The following is a 17,422-nucleotide window of genomic DNA, read 5'->3' as shown; positions in this document are numbered from 1 at the left end:
CTCATTGCAGTGGCTTCTCTTGTTGCGGAGCACGGGCTCTAGGCGCGCGGGCTTCAGTAGTCGTGGCTCGCAGGCTCTAGAGCGCAGGCTGAGTAGTTGTGGTGCACGGGCTTAGTTGCTCCACGGCATGTGGGATCTTCCCGGACCAGGGCTCGAACCTGTGTCCCCTGCATTGGCAGGCGGATTCTTAACCACTACGCCACCAGGGAAGTCCCTCTGTTGTTTTTAAAGTGATTTCTTTGTTGTTCTATTGGTTTATGCTTAATTATCAAAGACAATTCAGATTCTTTTGTTAGGAATATATATATATTTATGTGTTATATAATATACATTTTTATTTATATTATATATTAGCTACATATGATGTATATATCATATGTAATATATATTACAAAGCCCTTATACCCCCTTTTTTTATCCCATAGTGATAACAATCCATATTCTTCCTTTGGAGCCACCCTGGCGAGGGATGATGAAAAGAATCTGTGGAGTGTGCCTCACGATGTGTCCCACACAGAGGCAGATGACGACAGGATCCTCTACAATTTGATTGTAGTTCGTAATCAGCAGGCCAAAGATTCACAGGTAAGCACCTTTTGAGATCTTGCTGTGTGCAGGTGATAATGTCCAGTGAAAAACAGCAGTAACAGAGAAGACCAGCTTAGAATAGAGAAAAGAATGAAGGATGAGATGTGTGAAACGTAGGGCAGGTCTTTTAGCAGCATCTAGTTGCTAATTTTAGCTGGTCTTGGTACACCTGTGTAATACACAGATAAGCCTGATTTCTAACTGTTACTTTAATGATACAAATTACAGCAGTAGGGAAACAGCAAGGCAGTGCTGTTCAGATCGTGAAGATACTTTATGGTCTTAAATGGCTTAACCAGCCCATCTCTAATCTTTCCAACTGTTTAGCAAGCCACCATTCAAGATTCAGACTGAAGGTTGGGAGGTACTTTGCATCACCACTGCTTCTGAATGAATGGGGCCTGAATTGGTTTTTTTTTTCTGTTTGTATCTTCTTAAATTGTGCTTATGGATCAAACAACGTTTCTGCCATATTTGAGGTGATTTTTGTGATAAGGCTTGAAACCACTCTTAATGGACTTTTAATCAAAGTCATTGATATGGGAACACCAGAATATTGAAAAGGAGACAACTTCATAAATGAAGAGAAAACAGCAAAAGGGATGATGTTTTATTTTCTCCTTTATTCCAAAAGTAGTATTATAGTACTATACATAATACAATATAATATTATGTGTATCATTTTCCAAGTAATACAACCTAAGTTTTCTAACTTCTGTGTTCATCTGTTAGTTCTGAGTAGATGCCTATATTAGATATGTCTTTATGTTTTCCTTTGTATCATATAGTAATTGAGAAGAACAGAGACATTTAAAACCTCAGGCTTAGGCTATGAAGAAAAGCACCAGTGTGTGTATGTATGGGAGCAGGGTTTTCGCAGGGGGGGCTGCCTGTTCCTTATCTAGGTTTCTTTATTTCTGCTAATTAATTGCTAACTGTTTTTCCCCCGAAAACATGCTTTAGCAGGAGATGATAACTTTAGAAGAGTCATGTGTCCCGGTCCTTTTATTCTGGTGTGACTTGGGATGCCTTTGGGGGGTTGGAGGTGGGCTGAGAGGTGGGGAATGACAGTTGCCTCTGATTTTTTTTTTTTTAAGATGTTGGGGGTAGGAGTTTATTAATTAATTTATTTACCCCCAGGAGGACTGCTCTTAGGAAAGGATCTGGTTCCTTCTTTCAAATACATGTTTATGAAATGCAAGGTTCATTGACCAGTAAATACTTCAACCCACGACCTTGCCTATGGATAGTTACCTTTTCATAGGGAAAAGGGAACAACCTGTAAATCAAAGGACAGCTCTCTCCAGCAGGCTGCCAGGTGGACGCACTGACAGTGGTGGAGTTCAAGGGAGCCCAGCTTCATTCGCCAAGGGCCTGGATGTTGAGTCCAGGCCCTCTGCTTGAGAACAGGTGCGTTTGCAGGAAAGTCATCCAACCTCCCTGAGCCTTCAGGGATTTTCCATCAGAAATAATAATAATTCCTTTACAAGGTTATTGTGAAAAGTGAAACCACCCATGTGAGATGAGCCTTGGCAAAGTATAAAGCAGAGGTTGCCCACTGGAGGGGCATGGGCTGAAGCTCATTGCACATGGTTTTGTTGGGTTTGCTGAGTGCTTATTTTTCATTTTTTAAGGATCGGATGTGTTGTCAATATTTTAAAATCAAGAGATTTCACTTTTTTTTTAAACGTTTTATTTTATTTTTGCTGTGTTGGGTCTTCGTTGCTGTGCGAGGGCTTTCTCTAGTTGCGGCGAGCGGGGGCCACTCTTCATCGCGGTGCGCGGGCCTCTCACTATCGCGGCCTCTCTTGTTGCGGAGCACAGGCTCCAGACGCGCAGGCTCAGTAGTTGTGGCTCACGGGCCTAGTTGCTCCGCGGCATGTGGGGTCCTCCCAGACTAGGGCTCGAACCCGTGTCCCCTGCATTAGCAGGCAGATTCTCAACCACTGCGCCACCAGGGAAGCCCTTGCCTCTGATTCTTGAGGCCTGGGGGAAGAGTAGGCTGGAGAGTCCCGCAGTGGCTTTGATGAGCATCCTTTCTTGGGTGTGGAGTGCTGGTAGGGACAACTTCTGCTAGATATCCATCACAGCGCTTAACTCAGAGGCATAGCATATTAGTGGCCATGCACTGCGCTACCCCTGGCTTCCCCCCTGCTATCCCCTCCTCCACTGGACATCATAAAGGCTGCTCAGGCCAGGAATAGCCATCCTGGCTGCCCTTCCTGAGCATATGGACAGGAATTCTTGCATGACCTTGTTTTCCCTTTAATGGGAAGTGCTAATCCTTACTCTGCTGTATTGGGCTGACCAGTTAGGGTTTCTGCTGGTGAGAATGGAACTAGTTCTTCTCTCTTCTTCCTCTTCTTTCTCCACTTTGTGCAAAGCTGTGACAGCAATAGGGAAGTGATATATATAGCACACCTTTCTCTGTCTCCCCAGGGCCTCATGCCAGATGTGAAAGGGGCTTGAAGGGTGTTTGCACTGAGCCTGGCAGCTCTCTCTGGAGGAGCTCCTGTCTCTCTGCCCTGTTTGTCTTTACTTTTGAAAAGGCAGTAGAGGAGGCAACGTGAGCTGCAAAGCACTCTGAATAAGCACAGCTTCCAAAGCGGCCACTGTGTCGTTTCTGTGCTGCTCTTGGACCTGTGTGAAGGGCCTTCCGGAAGGCTTTTTCTTTTTTTTTTTTGGTTTTTTTTTCTTATTAGCTGAAATTCAATCCTTTATTATTCAGGTACAGAAGAAATAAATAAGAATAGAAGCAATGTCTTTTCTCCTATATTTTCCTTAATATGTTGGATAAAACCTCCTCTTGATTTGAATACAAGTACACCACTACTTTGTCATCTAGGCCATTTAATGTTGTGTAACATGTATATATGCAGCACCTCACGTTCATATTTAATGGAGTAGTGTACAGTGAGTGAGTTCCAGATGTAGAAATGTTCGGTACGTAGTTTGACTGGTAAACTTCTCAGCGGCATGGATCGTGTCTCTGTCTTACACTGTACCTCTACTTTAAATGGCTACAGGTCCCATTTTTGGGAACTTTTTATAACAGTGATTCTCAAACTTGAGTGTATATAAGAATTACTTTGAAAATAAGTTTCCTGGACCCCATCCCCAGAGATTTTTTTTTTGAATTTTATTTTTTTATACAGCAGGTTCTTATTAGCTATCTATTTTATACATATTAGTGTATATATGTCAATCCCAATCTCCCAATCCATCCCACCTCCCCCGCCCTGCAGGCTTTTTCTTCACCTTGCCTGAAGTCAAGTTTAACTCTAGAGGAACTCTGCAACCAGGACAGGCCGTCAGGTCCATAACATGAGGATGTGATGATGATGATTTTACATGAAATGATGTGTGAAATGTCTCTGTTCTTGGTGCTTCCTTTTTTTTTCAGGTGTAAAAAAAATACATATACATACACAAGGTATATATAAAATATATATTTTAAGGTATGTATGTATACATACATACATAATATATATACATGGTTAAAAAATGTTTCTTATATTTTCTTCCAAAAATTTGAAATGCATATAAAATCATATATTAATATATCTATTCATTTTTCCACAGATTGGATCATACATTACATATCATTCTGTACCCTGCTTTTTTTCCACTTAATAATATATTTTGGACATATTTTCACTTCAACATGTGTAGATTTACCTTAGTGGTTTTGGGGGCTCTCTTGTATTCTCTTGCATGAATTCACTATCATTTGTTCAGCCAGTCCCTATTAATATTTAGGTTGATTCAGGGTTTTTTTTGTTTTTGTTTTGTTTTTTTTGCGGTACGCGAGCCTCTCACTGTTGTGGCCTCTCCCGTTGCGGAGCACAGGCTCCGGACGCGCAGGCCCAGCGGCCATGGCTCACGGGCCCAGCCGCTCCGCGGCATGTGGGATCTTCCCGGACCGCGGCACGAACCCTTGTCCCCTGCATCGGCAGGCAGACTCTCAACCACTGCGCCACCAGGGAAGCCCTGATTCAGCTTTTTTACTATTAGGAACAGAAGCAATGCTACAGTGGGCATCCACATGTACTTGTATGCCCTGCCATAATTTTTTTTTTTTTCCTCTTATGCCCTGCCATAATTTTTTCAGGAGTAGAATTGCTGGATCAAAGAGTATGTGTGTATTTAAAATGTTGGAATTGTCACAGTGCTTCCTTCTTGGGGGAACCTCGGAAAAACACTTCAGGGTGCAAAACTCACTAGCCTTGGGAGTTCATACAGTGTTTAAAAGGAGCAGCTGCTAAGCTCCAGATAGCTGTTTGCCATGCTGAGGGTGGAATTGCCAGAACTTTGGATTTTTAAGAGAAGCTAAAAATCCAAACTTACATATAAAATGTCCAGATTTTTAAATGCTAGCTCACATTAAAAAAAAGTGTCAACTAAACAAAATACGTTTATGGGCTACTGATAGATAAGGAACATTTACAATAAGGACGACTACTACTTAATATTATTGTTATTTTGTTCAGTATGATTGAAAAATGAACTCACCATTGATTTAAAAGGTAGAAGGGGGAAGCTGGGGTTGTTTTAAGTTTGAACATTCATATTGCTTATTTTGTTTTTCATGCAGGGTAAAATTGGTACAAATTTTAATAAAACGGATGATTTTAGTTTTGAGGGAAAAACAAATTCCACCTACTAAGGAACAAGAAACCCTAGATATTTTTGCATGATACAATTTAGAAGCTCAAGCAAGGCGTTCAGGAAAACTGAACATTATGTTTTTTCTTGAGTAGCAATAGCGTGAAAGACCCAGGAACGTCCATATTTGGAATTCTCTGACAAATGAAGAGTAATTTCAAAACAGTGTGTGCACCACCTACATTTCCTTTCTGAATCTGGAGCTGGTGGAGGAAGGGCTGCAAATATAGTTAAAGCTATATTCGCTGTGTTGTCCCAAATTGGAAATAAATCAGAAAAGAAGATATATAGGAGAGCAAATAATGAAGCAAGGCATGAACTTAAAATTACTTGCAGTGTCAGAAAATAAAACAGTAACATTATTTAATTCTAATATAATCCACTTTCATTTACACAAGCCTTCAAAAGCTTGAAGACTGTCAGCAGAATAACTGATGCATTTACAGATCTCCAAGTAGTGGAAAAATTTTGCTCTTGTCTTTGACTTTGTAAAATACTTTATGTTTGGGCTTCCCTGGTGGCGCAGTGGTTGAGAATCCGCCTGCCGATGCAGGGGACACGGGTTCGAGCCCCGGTCTGGGAAGATCCCACATGCCGCGGAGCGGCTGGGCCCGTGAGCCATGGCCGCTGAGCCTGCGCGTCCGGAGCCTGTGCTCCACAACGGGAGAGGCCGCAGCAGTGACAGGCCCGTGTACCGCAAAAAAAAAAACCACAACTTTATGTTTAAGAAATAGTAAACAACCTCAAAATCATGTCACTAAATCATTATCCTTATGTTCATTTTCATTAACGTAGTTGTACTTCATATAACACTCTGTTCTAGGGAGCTTAATAATGGTTAATGAGATATCACCGTACCTTATTTACTTATTTTGTATAAATAATTCTAATCACACTGAACGATCTTGTCCTCCAAGATAATAATGAAAACAGTGCCAAGCACTGTTCAACCACTTGACATAGATTAATTAAGTCCTCTATCTACACAACCCACAATAACGGTGGGTGCCGTTATTATTTCTATTTGAAGCAACTTGTCCAAGGCCACACAGTTGAAGGTACGGAGTCAGGATTTGAATCTGGGCTTTATGAATCCAGAGACAAAATATATAATGAGCACCACGATTGAAATTGTTAGAGGGGACGAGATACTGTCTGTGATTCCATGAAGATCTCAAAATGCATGAGCAGAATCTGTCCAAAGCCTATTTCTGTGACTTTTTGAAAGCAATGATATGAAAGGGACTCTCACATCAGTGGGATGAGAACTATGTTTGGTTTGGGGATCGTGATTGCAGTTCAGGAAGTGGTCCCTGTCATAATACACTTTTCCCAAATTATGCATTTACACAGTGAGTACAGCTGGTTAAGACTGCAACCCAGGGTTTCAGTTTTATTAGCTTCAAGATATTTCATCATGTTTCTTTCCATCCCTTCGTCTCTTTGTTCAGTGTTCTCTGATGTGTTATTTGGTGCCTCTTCTGAAGGTTCAATAATAGTTCTTCTAGGAGTTCGTGCATGGCTTCAAGATTTTTACTCTGTTAAAGAGGGCTTTTACATTTTTGATTACGAATGTAAGTACTGGGCTTCCCTGGTGGCACAGTGGTTAAGAATCCGCCTGCCAATGCAGGGGACATGGGTTCGAGCCCTGGTCCGGGAAGATCCCACTTGCCGCGGAGCAACTAAACCCAAGCGCCACAACTACTGAGCCTGTGCTCTAGAGCCCACGAGCCACAACTACTGAAGCCCGCATGCCTAGATCCCGTGCTGCGCAACAAGAGAGCCACAGCGATGAGAAGCCCACACACCGCAACGAAGAGTAGCCCCCCGCTGGCTTCAACTAGAGAAAGCCCGCCCGCAGAAGTGAAGACCCAATGCAGCCAAAAATAAAAAATAAATAAAATTAAGAATTAAGTGCTGAAAATCAAATCGTTTTCATAAACACTTTTAAGGACTCTGCTGGTTCAAAATAGGTGATGTTTGTGTGACATAATCGGTGATAGAAATTCTAGGCTTATTTTTAAAGCTATTGAATAATTGCATGCTCGGAAATGTACGTCGTTCTGATGATGAGTGCCTGTCACTGAGCAAAGCAGTGACAGGAACCATGTGAACACCAGATGCTTGTGTGGCTCAAGCCATCCTGTGAAAACCTGAAAACCTCCCTCTGCTGAACCCCTGGGAACAGCTACATGTTACTATTTTTTAAAACTATGGAGGCAAAAACATAAAATGTTCCTGGTTTACAGTTTGTTTGCTCTTCCTGTGTGTCAGGACTCCCTGCTGGCGTAGTGTTGTCAGGCACTGTAAACAGTTCCTATACAATGTTTAAGATAGCAACAGAAGTTCCCAGGGGTTTGTTTGCAATGTCTGGATTATAGGCTTAGCCTGTCATATCCCTGGTACTAAAAGAAAGGGTAAAACAGAGTTAACTGGAATGTTTGGTTGGAGGATGTGAGGCGGTGGGAGAGAGGGTGGGTACCAGCCACATCGCTCTGCAGTGCTTGGAGGTGGGATGTTCCGGTTGGGCTTTGCATGGCTTCGTCGTAGCAAGTCTCCGCTCGCTGGACGAGGCTCGCTCTGGTCAGGCCATCTGACTTCTCTATAAGTGGGTGAACACTGGCTATGGTTGGCGATAGAACTGCAAGTTTTACACCAAGCGTGAAAGAGCAAAATAACAGTTGAAAATTGAAGCAGTTCTCTAGATCATTCTGGGCTTCTCAAAAGGCCTTTTTGTTTGGGGTCCAGATGATCCGATTGTTGAATGCTACCATTCTTTATTTGACTTTGCTAGTGACTGTTTGGGTTAGAGGGGGAGAGAATAAAAACACTCATTAGGATCTGAGAGTCAAGCCTTCTTACCCTCTGTGTTCTAGGTAATACTATTTATGGAGGATTATGCTACTAACCAGTAGCGTGCTGCTTAATGCGCGTGTTCCAGGCAAGAACCGAAGCCTCACAGTACCCCTGTGAAAGAGGGATTTTTTTTTTTTTTTTTTTTTTTGCGGTACGCGGGCCTCTCACTGCTGTGGCCTCTCCCATGGCGGAGCACAGGCTCCGGACGCGCAGGCTCAGCGGCCGTGGCTCACAGGCCCAGCCGCTCTGCGACATGTGGGATCTTCCCGGACCGGGACACGAACCCATGTCCCCTGCATCGGCAGGCGGACTCTCAACCACTGCGCCACCAGGGAAGCCCGTGAAAGAGGGATTTTGACACATAAGATCAGAGGCTTTTGGTCATCTGTCCAGGGTGTTGGAGTGGGGAAATTGGGATCGTAGTTCAGTCTGTATGACCTGGAAGGCTGTATGATGGGAAACGCTGCCCCCGTCTCTCTACTGAGCTTAGAAAGAGCCTCAGTGGAATCTTTCTGGTCAAAGACAAAGTTACCAAATGGGTGTTAACTTCCTGCCGAGCAGCCACTCTGGTCTGTGTATTTGTCAACCATTACTCACCCTGCACCAACTGAATCACCCAGTGCACGACTTTAGTATTTATTTAGTATCGACCTGTATTGGGCAGTGCATGTAACATCCTCTAGGTGATGCTGCTTGGGAATTTTTAACGCCTTGGGCACCATTCTGGGTACAAAAATCTATTGGACTCCACCGGAAGACATTGTTTGTCTGTCTGTGAGGTTCTTTTCTATTCTTTGCCCACCCCCAACTTTAAAAAAATATCTAAGCATTTTGGACATTAACATTAAGGTAATCCATGTTTCTTACCGAGTAGGTAGCCCATCAAAGCTCTGTGTAAGCCAACAGAGTTGAGACAACAAATATTAGAAAACGATACAGGCAAGGGGAAAATCACTAGATATTCAGTAGCATGTGAGGTGCTGAAAAACATGCCTTTTGGAATTAGACAGTTGGGGATGAGAGTCATACCTCTGTCGTGTCCTAAGATGACACTGAATAGTCATTTAAACTCGGGGAGATCATTATTATTTAGTGTCCGGTTTGGGACACAGTCACAAGGTCTTAACTTAGAAGAAAGGGGGGTGCTAATATTGAGTGTGCCAGGCCAAAGATATAAACTGGGGGGCCGCCCTAGACAAGCTGGGATATATGATCACCTTTTTAAAAAATTGTGGTACAATATAAATAACATAAAATTTGGCATTTAAACCATGTTGTAGTGTCAGTTCAGTGGCATTAAGTACATTCCCATTGTTGAGCAGCCATCACCCCCATCCATCTCCAGGACTTTTCATCTTCCCAAACTAAAACTCCATGCCCATTAAACGATAACTCCCTGTAACCCCTTCCCCCAGTCCCTGGAAACCACCTTTCTACTTTCCGTCTCTGAAATTAGACTACTTTAGGTACCGCATATTAATGGACTCATACAATATTTGTCTTTTTGTGACTGGCTCACTTCACTTAGCAAAATGTCCTCAAGGTTCATCCATGTTGTAGCATGTGTTAGAATTTCCTTCCTTTTTAAAGCTGAATAATATTCTATTGTATGTATAAACCACATTTTGTTTATTGATTCTTCTGTCACCAGGCACTTGGGTTGCTTCCAACTTTCGGCCAATGTGAGCAATGCTGCTATGAACGTGGGTGTACAAATATTTGTTTGGGTCCCTGATTTAAATTCTTTTGGGTATATACCCAGAAGTGGCATTGCTGGATCATATGGTAATTCTATGTTTAATTTTTTGAGGAACCGCCATACTGTTTTCCACAATGTCTGCACCATTTTACATTCCCAACAGCGAGGCATGAGAGTTCTAATTTATCCACATCCTCACCAACACTTGTTATTAAGATCACCTTTCTTAACCTCTAAACTGATCAATAAAACAGCTGATGACTTCATATTGATCAGCTTTCACATCCACGTAGAATAGAGACAGTTGAAACTGTGGGCCAGTCACCACCACTGAATATCAGCATTAGGGATGTAAACCCGGAAGAGGCTGATATCTTGACAGAGCCTTCCTCTGAGCTGCCTGTCCATGGAAGGGAAATAGACAGGTCAGAAAACTGGGGGAGCTCTTTGTACCTGAATTCTATTCTGTTTTTTCCAAGCATCCATATACTAAAATGTAATGGCCAGGCCCTGGTTCTTTTACTGCTCTTAAGATTCTGTCCTCATTGGCCCTCTTCCCCTGGAGCCCCAGAAAGATAGTAGATAATACACCTTGGGAGTACTGACAGGTCAGGGACAGAGAGGGTGTACAATGCATTGGGGACCTCCAGGAAGATGCAGTGCCTGTAGGAGAAGGGCAGGGAGCTGGCCATCTCTTTCCATTACTAGAACTTCACTGTTGCAGTAACAGGTTGCTGCACCTCTGCGTTTTCTGAGTTATTGTGTTTGTGATGGTGAATCTCCAGAAGGCAGACCACATGTTTATTGGCATGCATATGCAGGATAATTCACTGATAGAGAATTCTATCTCTCCATTAGTTTTTTTTTACAACTTGCATAAACCAGTTGGGCCTGAGAAGAAACCATAAAGCTGCCTCAAGAGTTGTATTTTTTTTAAGCTATAGTTGACTAGTTGTAAATTTGAAACACAGGGATTAATACCAAGTTAAGCCTCCAGTGACCTACCTCAGTGATGGCTTTGGCTTTTTCTGGAACAAGTGAGATCATCAGAAGTGCCTGCCTGTCATAGAGTCAGGGTGCCTCCTCCATGCATTGCCTGGATTTCCACAGCAGTCTTTTGATGTAGATGAGTTATTTATTAAAAAGAGAGTGAGAGAGAGACCCAAAGAGGTTTCCTCTTCTTGATAGTGTCCAGAAATGGGCCTCTGACTCAGGGTTCGATGCCTTCCCTTTGGGGTGGAGAAGGAAAGCTAGAAGGATCTGAGGATTTAGGGCAGATAGCTGAATGGTTTTCTTTGTCCTTTATTTTAAATGTGAGCAGGAATAATCATGTGGTAAAAGAAGCTTATAGGCCTAGAACTTTATAGAAAAAAAAAAAGGCACTCTCCAACTTATTTCCCTCTTTAGAAAACACCAATGTGTGATTGATTTTTCAAATGTATCTGTGCTATTTTATATACAGGATTTGTTTCAACAAAAGTTCAAATTCTGCCTGATGTGTCTATTTATTGGTTAATTTTATTAAAAACAATGTGTCTAATGTTCAATTAGGCAGGCCTGGTTTGAAATGAGTGTTTTCAGTTCTCAGTATCCCTGAGAGTCTAATATTTTTTAGTCTTGATGTTAATTTAGGGTCAACAATGTAGAAAACTCTTTTCTGTTCTTCCTACATCCCCTGCCTCTCAACTCAATAGGAGGACGAACTGATTTCTATTGCCATTAAGTTAGAATTTCTGGTTTCATCAAAGTAAGGACCCACTTTCAGTTTCACAACTATTCTTAGGTCAACACAATGGGCATGCGCGTGAGGGAGCCTGGTTGGTTGTTCATGCAAAGCTCACAGGCTTGTGATACTATGGGTGTGTCACTTCTGCCCCAGATCTAGTAATCGGCTTTACAGGTCTCTGAACTTGATTTTCTCAGGGCACATAGAGCTACTTGAACTTAGGGAGTGTATTAGAGAAAGAGATCCAACAGGCTGGGCTGTGTGTGTGTATCTATCTCTATAGCTCTTTATCTCTATACTTATACCTATATCTATCTCTCTCTATTTCTCTATCTTATCTATCTCTATCATTCTGTCATCCCTATCTATCTATTATCTATCTATTATCTGTCAATTTACACTTTTTTAAAGGAATTGGCTCACACAATTGTGGAGGCTTGGTGAATCCAGAATCTGATGGGGGAGGCCAGCAGGCTGGAGACTTAGGGAATGGTTGCAATTCAAGTTCAAAGGTAGAATTCCTTCCTGCAGAGAGGAGGCCAATCTTTGTTTTATTAGAGCCTTCGAGTGATTAGGTAGGGCCCACCCACATTATAGAGAGTAATCTGCTTTACTTGGAGTGTACTGATTTAAATGTTAATCTCATCCACAAAACACCTTCACAGAAACATCCAGAATAATGACTGACCAAATATCTGGGCACTGTGGCCCAGCCAAGTTGGAACATAAAATGAACCATCATAGTGGATTTTACTAATGCTAATCAGATTTGCAAGAGACTGCCGTATAAACCCAAATGCACATAACCATTTGATGGGCCATAAACTTGACTGGTCCGTCCAGCCTCTCCCCTATAATGATATATGTAAAGGAAACTAGTGACCACACTAGAAGGTGACTGGGAAAGAGGGATCAGAGATCGATGGCACCTGCCATCTGTGGAACGCTTACTGTGTACCCGATGCTGCTCTAAGTATGTTACATATACAGTGTTAACTGCTGTTGGCCTCCAGATGTGATAACCTGGTGCTTTCATCTCCAGTATAAAGCTATTCCTGTGATTTGGTTAGGATGCCCTGCCCCTTGATGGTGGTAGATATAGGTTTCTGAACATCACCCCCAGGTGAACTGTAGCTTCAGGAACTGGACACAGGCAGGGATTCGGGAGGGCAGGCAGCAGAATATGGAATCGAGGGAAATCCAGAACCGTGTAATATTAGACGAATCTGCGACTGAGACCAAGGGAGATATTTCGAATAAAGGCTCAAATTGAAGGGGCTAGGCAGTTACCCAAACAGAGCCAGCAGATTAGCAGTGGAAGATAGGGATCTCTAGACATTTCAGCCCGAGTGAAATAATCTATGTAGATTATTGCAGTAGAGTTTAATGCATTGCCAAGGCTCGGCAAGTCCTACTATCCCATTTTCTCCCGTGGAACCTCTTGACTATTTCCCCAATCCAATAATGACGTCATCTCTGTTGCCCATGGACAGCTACACCTCTCCAGTTGAAGGCACATTAATTTCTTGATTTATTATTTAATATATAAAGCTGGACTGAAGGCATAGAAACTGATGAGGCTATTGAGCTTTGAGGAATCTCTGCCCAGACTGAGGCAGCATTCAGTACAGTCCTACATTTTCCTCTTGGCTGAGACACAAGAGAGCCCAGGGGAAGTGGTGGCCTCAGAGTGGTATCCCTTGTGATCAAAATAGCTCCTTTGCTTCCTCAACAGTTGTTTTGGCCCCATTCACTGGTTTGAAATTCTTTTAAGGTGGAGCAACCTAAATATATATTTTAAATATTTATTTATGTATTTGGCTGCGCCGGGTGTTAGTTGCGGCATGTGGCCTCTAGTTCCCTGATCAGGGATCAAACCCGGGCTCCCTGCATTGGGAGCGCGGAGTCTTAGCCACTGGACCACCAGGGAAGTCCCTGGAGTAGCCTAAATATTGAATCTAAGTTATATCAACTCATCCGGCAGTTCCGGTGTTTGCAGTCCATCCTATGGATATTCTCACACAGTTAAACAAAGATATGCATTCTCTGCAGTAGTGATTTGAAAAGTAAAAATCTGGAAATAAAAATATTTGATGAAGGTACTGGTTAAAAAATAACAGGGTAGGATTTATGGATACTGGCTTGGAAAGACAGTTATGATCTATTGCTAAGTGGGCATGTATAATATTATCCCATTTGTGTAGAAAGAGATCCCATTTGTATAAAAGCATATGTATGCTAATATATGGCAATAAAATTTCTTCATAGGAAGGTTACCTATGAACTTTTTTTAGCCTTGGTGACCAATGGGGAGTAGAAGTGGATGGAGAAAGGGATACTTTTACTTTCTTTTAACTTGATGGTCTTCTGTACTGTTTGAAAGCCATTTTAGACTATATGTATGTATTGCTTCTGTATACATATACTTCGTATAAAATAATTATTTCACAGCACACTTTGTGGTGGCTCTTTCCTTAGGTCTTTCTGATCTGTCTTGTTTTAGTGTGGGTATGTTGGAGAAAGGGGAAGGGGTGGAAGAAGGAGGGAGGCAGGAAAAGAGACAGAAAAAGAGACATTAAGAGAGAGAAAATGAGAGTTAGTTTAGGAGGACTGGAGCACACTTTGAGGAATCCTGCCAAGATGGACTGAATGGCAGAATGTGCATGAAGCAGTCAGTTGGTATTTATCTTTTTAACATTATAAGATTCATCTAATAGATCAGGCTCTTTCTCTGAAGCTCGCCTCCCCTCCAGCTGCCTGTGAATTCACATGGTAATTAACAGAGACGTATTTGTAGGATTCTTCCCCACCCTCCCCACCACCCTGCCCCCGCCTCTTCCTTTGATTGGCCTTGCTCCTCTTAGAATAACTGAAAAAGGCTCTTAATTGCACAGAGCCCGCGAGAGCCCTGGACACTGGCGCGCTGGGTCTCCACGGTGTGAATGTGCTCAGCTGGGGAATCTCTGAAGGCTTACGAGGAGTCCTCCATGAGTACAGCTTTTTGGTTTTGAGTGGATGCTGAGGGGGAATGGCAACACCTGCCCGGTTCTGATGGGGGCCCACATCTGTGGCTTTTCAGTCCTAAAATCGCCCAAGTGTTCTGGAAGGAGACCGTATTTTTCTTGATATGAAACCACCCTTCCATTTAGGTACCCAGTCCCTGGGTACCTGTTGTCACATAATCATTACACCATGCTGTTTACCACCCTGGAGAGAGCTGTGCCCTTTGATGGTTTTGCAATAGGAGAGGCAGGTCAGGTGGCTTATGAATACAAACTGAGTCTACCCTCTTGAAATAATCGTCCTTTTTAATTAGAAAAGAGGTGAGGTAAAGTCACATCCAAGCTTGTTTACCACGTTGCTGTTGTCGTTGTTATTATTAAGTAATTTGGAGCCTGGACCTAGCGATTATCATACTAAGTGAAGTAAGTCAGACAGAGAAAGACAAGTTATCATATGATATCACTCATATGTGGAATCTAATTTTAAAAAAGATACAGATGAACTTATTTATGAAACAGAAGCAGACTTACGGATATCGAAAACAAACTTATGGGTACCAAAGGGGAAATGTGGGGTGGGGGGAATAAATCAGGAGCTTGGGAGGAACACACACACACACTACTATATATAAGATAGATGACTGACGGGGACCTACTACTGTATAGCACAGGGAACTCTACCCAATATTCTGTGATAACCTATATGAGAAAAGCATCTAAAAAAGAATGAATATATGTATAACTGAATCACTTTGCTGTACACCTGAAACTAACACAACATTGTAAATCAGTTATACTCCAATAAAATTAAAATGTTAAAAAAAATAAAGTAAGCATAGACAAAGCTTAAAAACATAAACAACTTGGAGCCAGGTTCAGTGGACCTGAGTCACAGCTCACTTCGTTCCTTCTACACGGGTGCAGTTTGCGGTAGGAGGCCACACACAGGTGGGCAGTGTGTGTTTGGACCCGGTGTTGTCAGTCCTGTGGCTGTGGCTCCAAGAACCGGAAGTTCCAGGCGCTAGTGCTGCTTCCCCAGGGCCAGATGCTGGGCAGTCATCAGGGAGGGGCGAGCAGCAGGAAGTCCTCATAGATACTTTTTGTTTCATTGTGCAGCCGAATGTACTTGTCTCTTGGCACTGATTTTTTTTTTTTTTTTTTTTTTTTTTTTTGTGGTACGCGGGCCTCTCACTGCTGTGGCCTCTCCCGTTGCGGGGCACCGGCTCCGGACGGCCCAGCAGCTCCGCGGCATGTGGGATCTTCCCGGACCGCGGCACGAACCCGTGTCCCCTGCATCGGCAGGCGGACTCTCAAGCACTGCGCCACCGGGGAAGCCCTTGGCACTGATTTTTATTCTTACTTTTTTTGCCAGCCTTGGCGAGTTTACCAGGAAGTTTTGAAACCAGGTACATGGGGTGGCGATAAAACCCCCCGCCGTTGAGTTTGTTGTTAAACACAGGACATGCTCAAGGACGTAAGCTTTTACCCGTTGGTCCCTGTCTCTTTGCCAACACAGAAGGACTCCGAGGAAAGCTATGAGTGGGAATGGCAACAGCTTGTAAGAAGAGAGACCTTCTGACCAAGGACCGGTCAGGGTGCCTGCTCTTCCAGCCCGGCCTTGACAATCGGCGAAAATACGTTTAAAAATGCCCTCTGTCGTCTTGTACTGCGTAGACTGTCATCTGTCTATCTGAAGTCAGCGAGGTTTCTGTATTTTTTCTACTGGGAAATGACCGTAGGCCATGCTTTTTAGCCATCATCCATTTGCTTCTCTAGGCAGACGTCTGGAGGGAAGGGGTAATGTGTCAGGATGCGGTGGACTGTCTGGTGTAGGACCGAGCTACCCAAGGATGTATTGTCACCCGCAAGATGGACAGAAGGTTGCAGAACCCTTCTCCCTGCCTTTCTGGGGCCCCCATTGACTTCTGGGGGGCCCCCCTCCCAGGGTTCTTCTCACGTTACCCTATGGCTATGTCCCCTCTGTTGGCTGCTCCTCAAGCCTGCCCCAGCCCTCTTCAAGTATCCCGTCACTGACATTTTCTCTCCCATCTTTCCACCCAATTAAATGTCCATTTACTCTGTGTAGGCTCAGCTTAACTGGAAGTTAAAAAGAAGCAGGTGTTAGTTCAAAACCAGAGGAATTCAGTGAGGGGTATGAATGATTTAAGGAGGCACTTGGGAGCCCAAACTCATCATCATTGGTGAAATCTGAGGAAGAGGAGAGGTTTTCTGAGCAGAGAGGGCAGCTCAGCTCAGTGGTTTCCTGCGGGGCTTCCAGATGTACTCATGCCTATCGTCACTGTGATTTCCGATCTTTCCTGAATTGGGGTTGGAGCAGCCTCCTCACGTTGGAAACACTGCCAGAAACTTGCCATGTGAGATTCCTGGGGTAGGGACAGGGTCCTGCAGGAGGGCCCTGAGGGTGGAGGCCAAGGCACTGGATGAGCCAGACTGCTTCTTGTCCCAAAGGATTTTGTGGGGCCCAAGGCCTGAAGTGTTGAAAGGGGAGGACCTTGGCATGAGCTGGCCGTCAGCATCAAGCACAGCAAGAACACCCTTGAGTTGCACACGAATGTGGACAACAAGCCGGGGGTGCCTGGATGGCTTAGCAATCTGAGGACAGGTAAGGGGGGGCATTTGAGAAACAACCCCCCTTCGAGCTGGCAGATCCTCTGCTGATGTTAAAACACTGGCTGCCGTTCTTACCACTCACTCTGCCCTAGTTTGGAAAGGTCTTCTCTTCCTCTCCTGTTTCTCCTGCTCCTGACTCTTCTTTCAGCCGAGGGCAGGGCTTTGTAAAACACCCAGGTGGGGAAACAAGCAGAACCTGCTTTTTCATCCATCCTTTTCTCCATCTTGCTTGCTCATATTTTCACCTCTGTCTGT

The 17,422-nt window shown here is 43.5% G+C and overlaps 1 protein-coding gene across 6 annotated transcripts in view; it reads left to right on the top strand.

The window, feature by feature from the left end:
• Window positions 1-17,422, top strand: part of MREG (melanoregulin) — a 154,248-nt gene that overhangs the window by 85,119 nt on the left and 51,707 nt on the right. For all 6 annotated transcript variants that reach the window (XM_055089957.1, XM_055089938.1, XM_055089944.1 and 3 more), the window contains one exon: window positions 426-585. In XM_055089957.1, coding sequence (XP_054945932.1) covers window positions 426-585 — 160 coding nt within the window. The remainder of the gene's footprint in view (window positions 1-425; window positions 586-17,422) is intronic.

Source organism: Physeter macrocephalus, chromosome 2 (genome assembly GCF_002837175.3).
Source record: "Physeter macrocephalus isolate SW-GA chromosome 2, ASM283717v5, whole genome shotgun sequence".
Classification (NCBI taxonomy): domain Eukaryota; kingdom Metazoa; phylum Chordata; class Mammalia; order Artiodactyla; family Physeteridae; genus Physeter; species Physeter macrocephalus.
The sequence above is the reverse complement of the archived record's forward strand: the minus strand, read 5'-3'. Positions and strand labels throughout refer to the sequence as shown.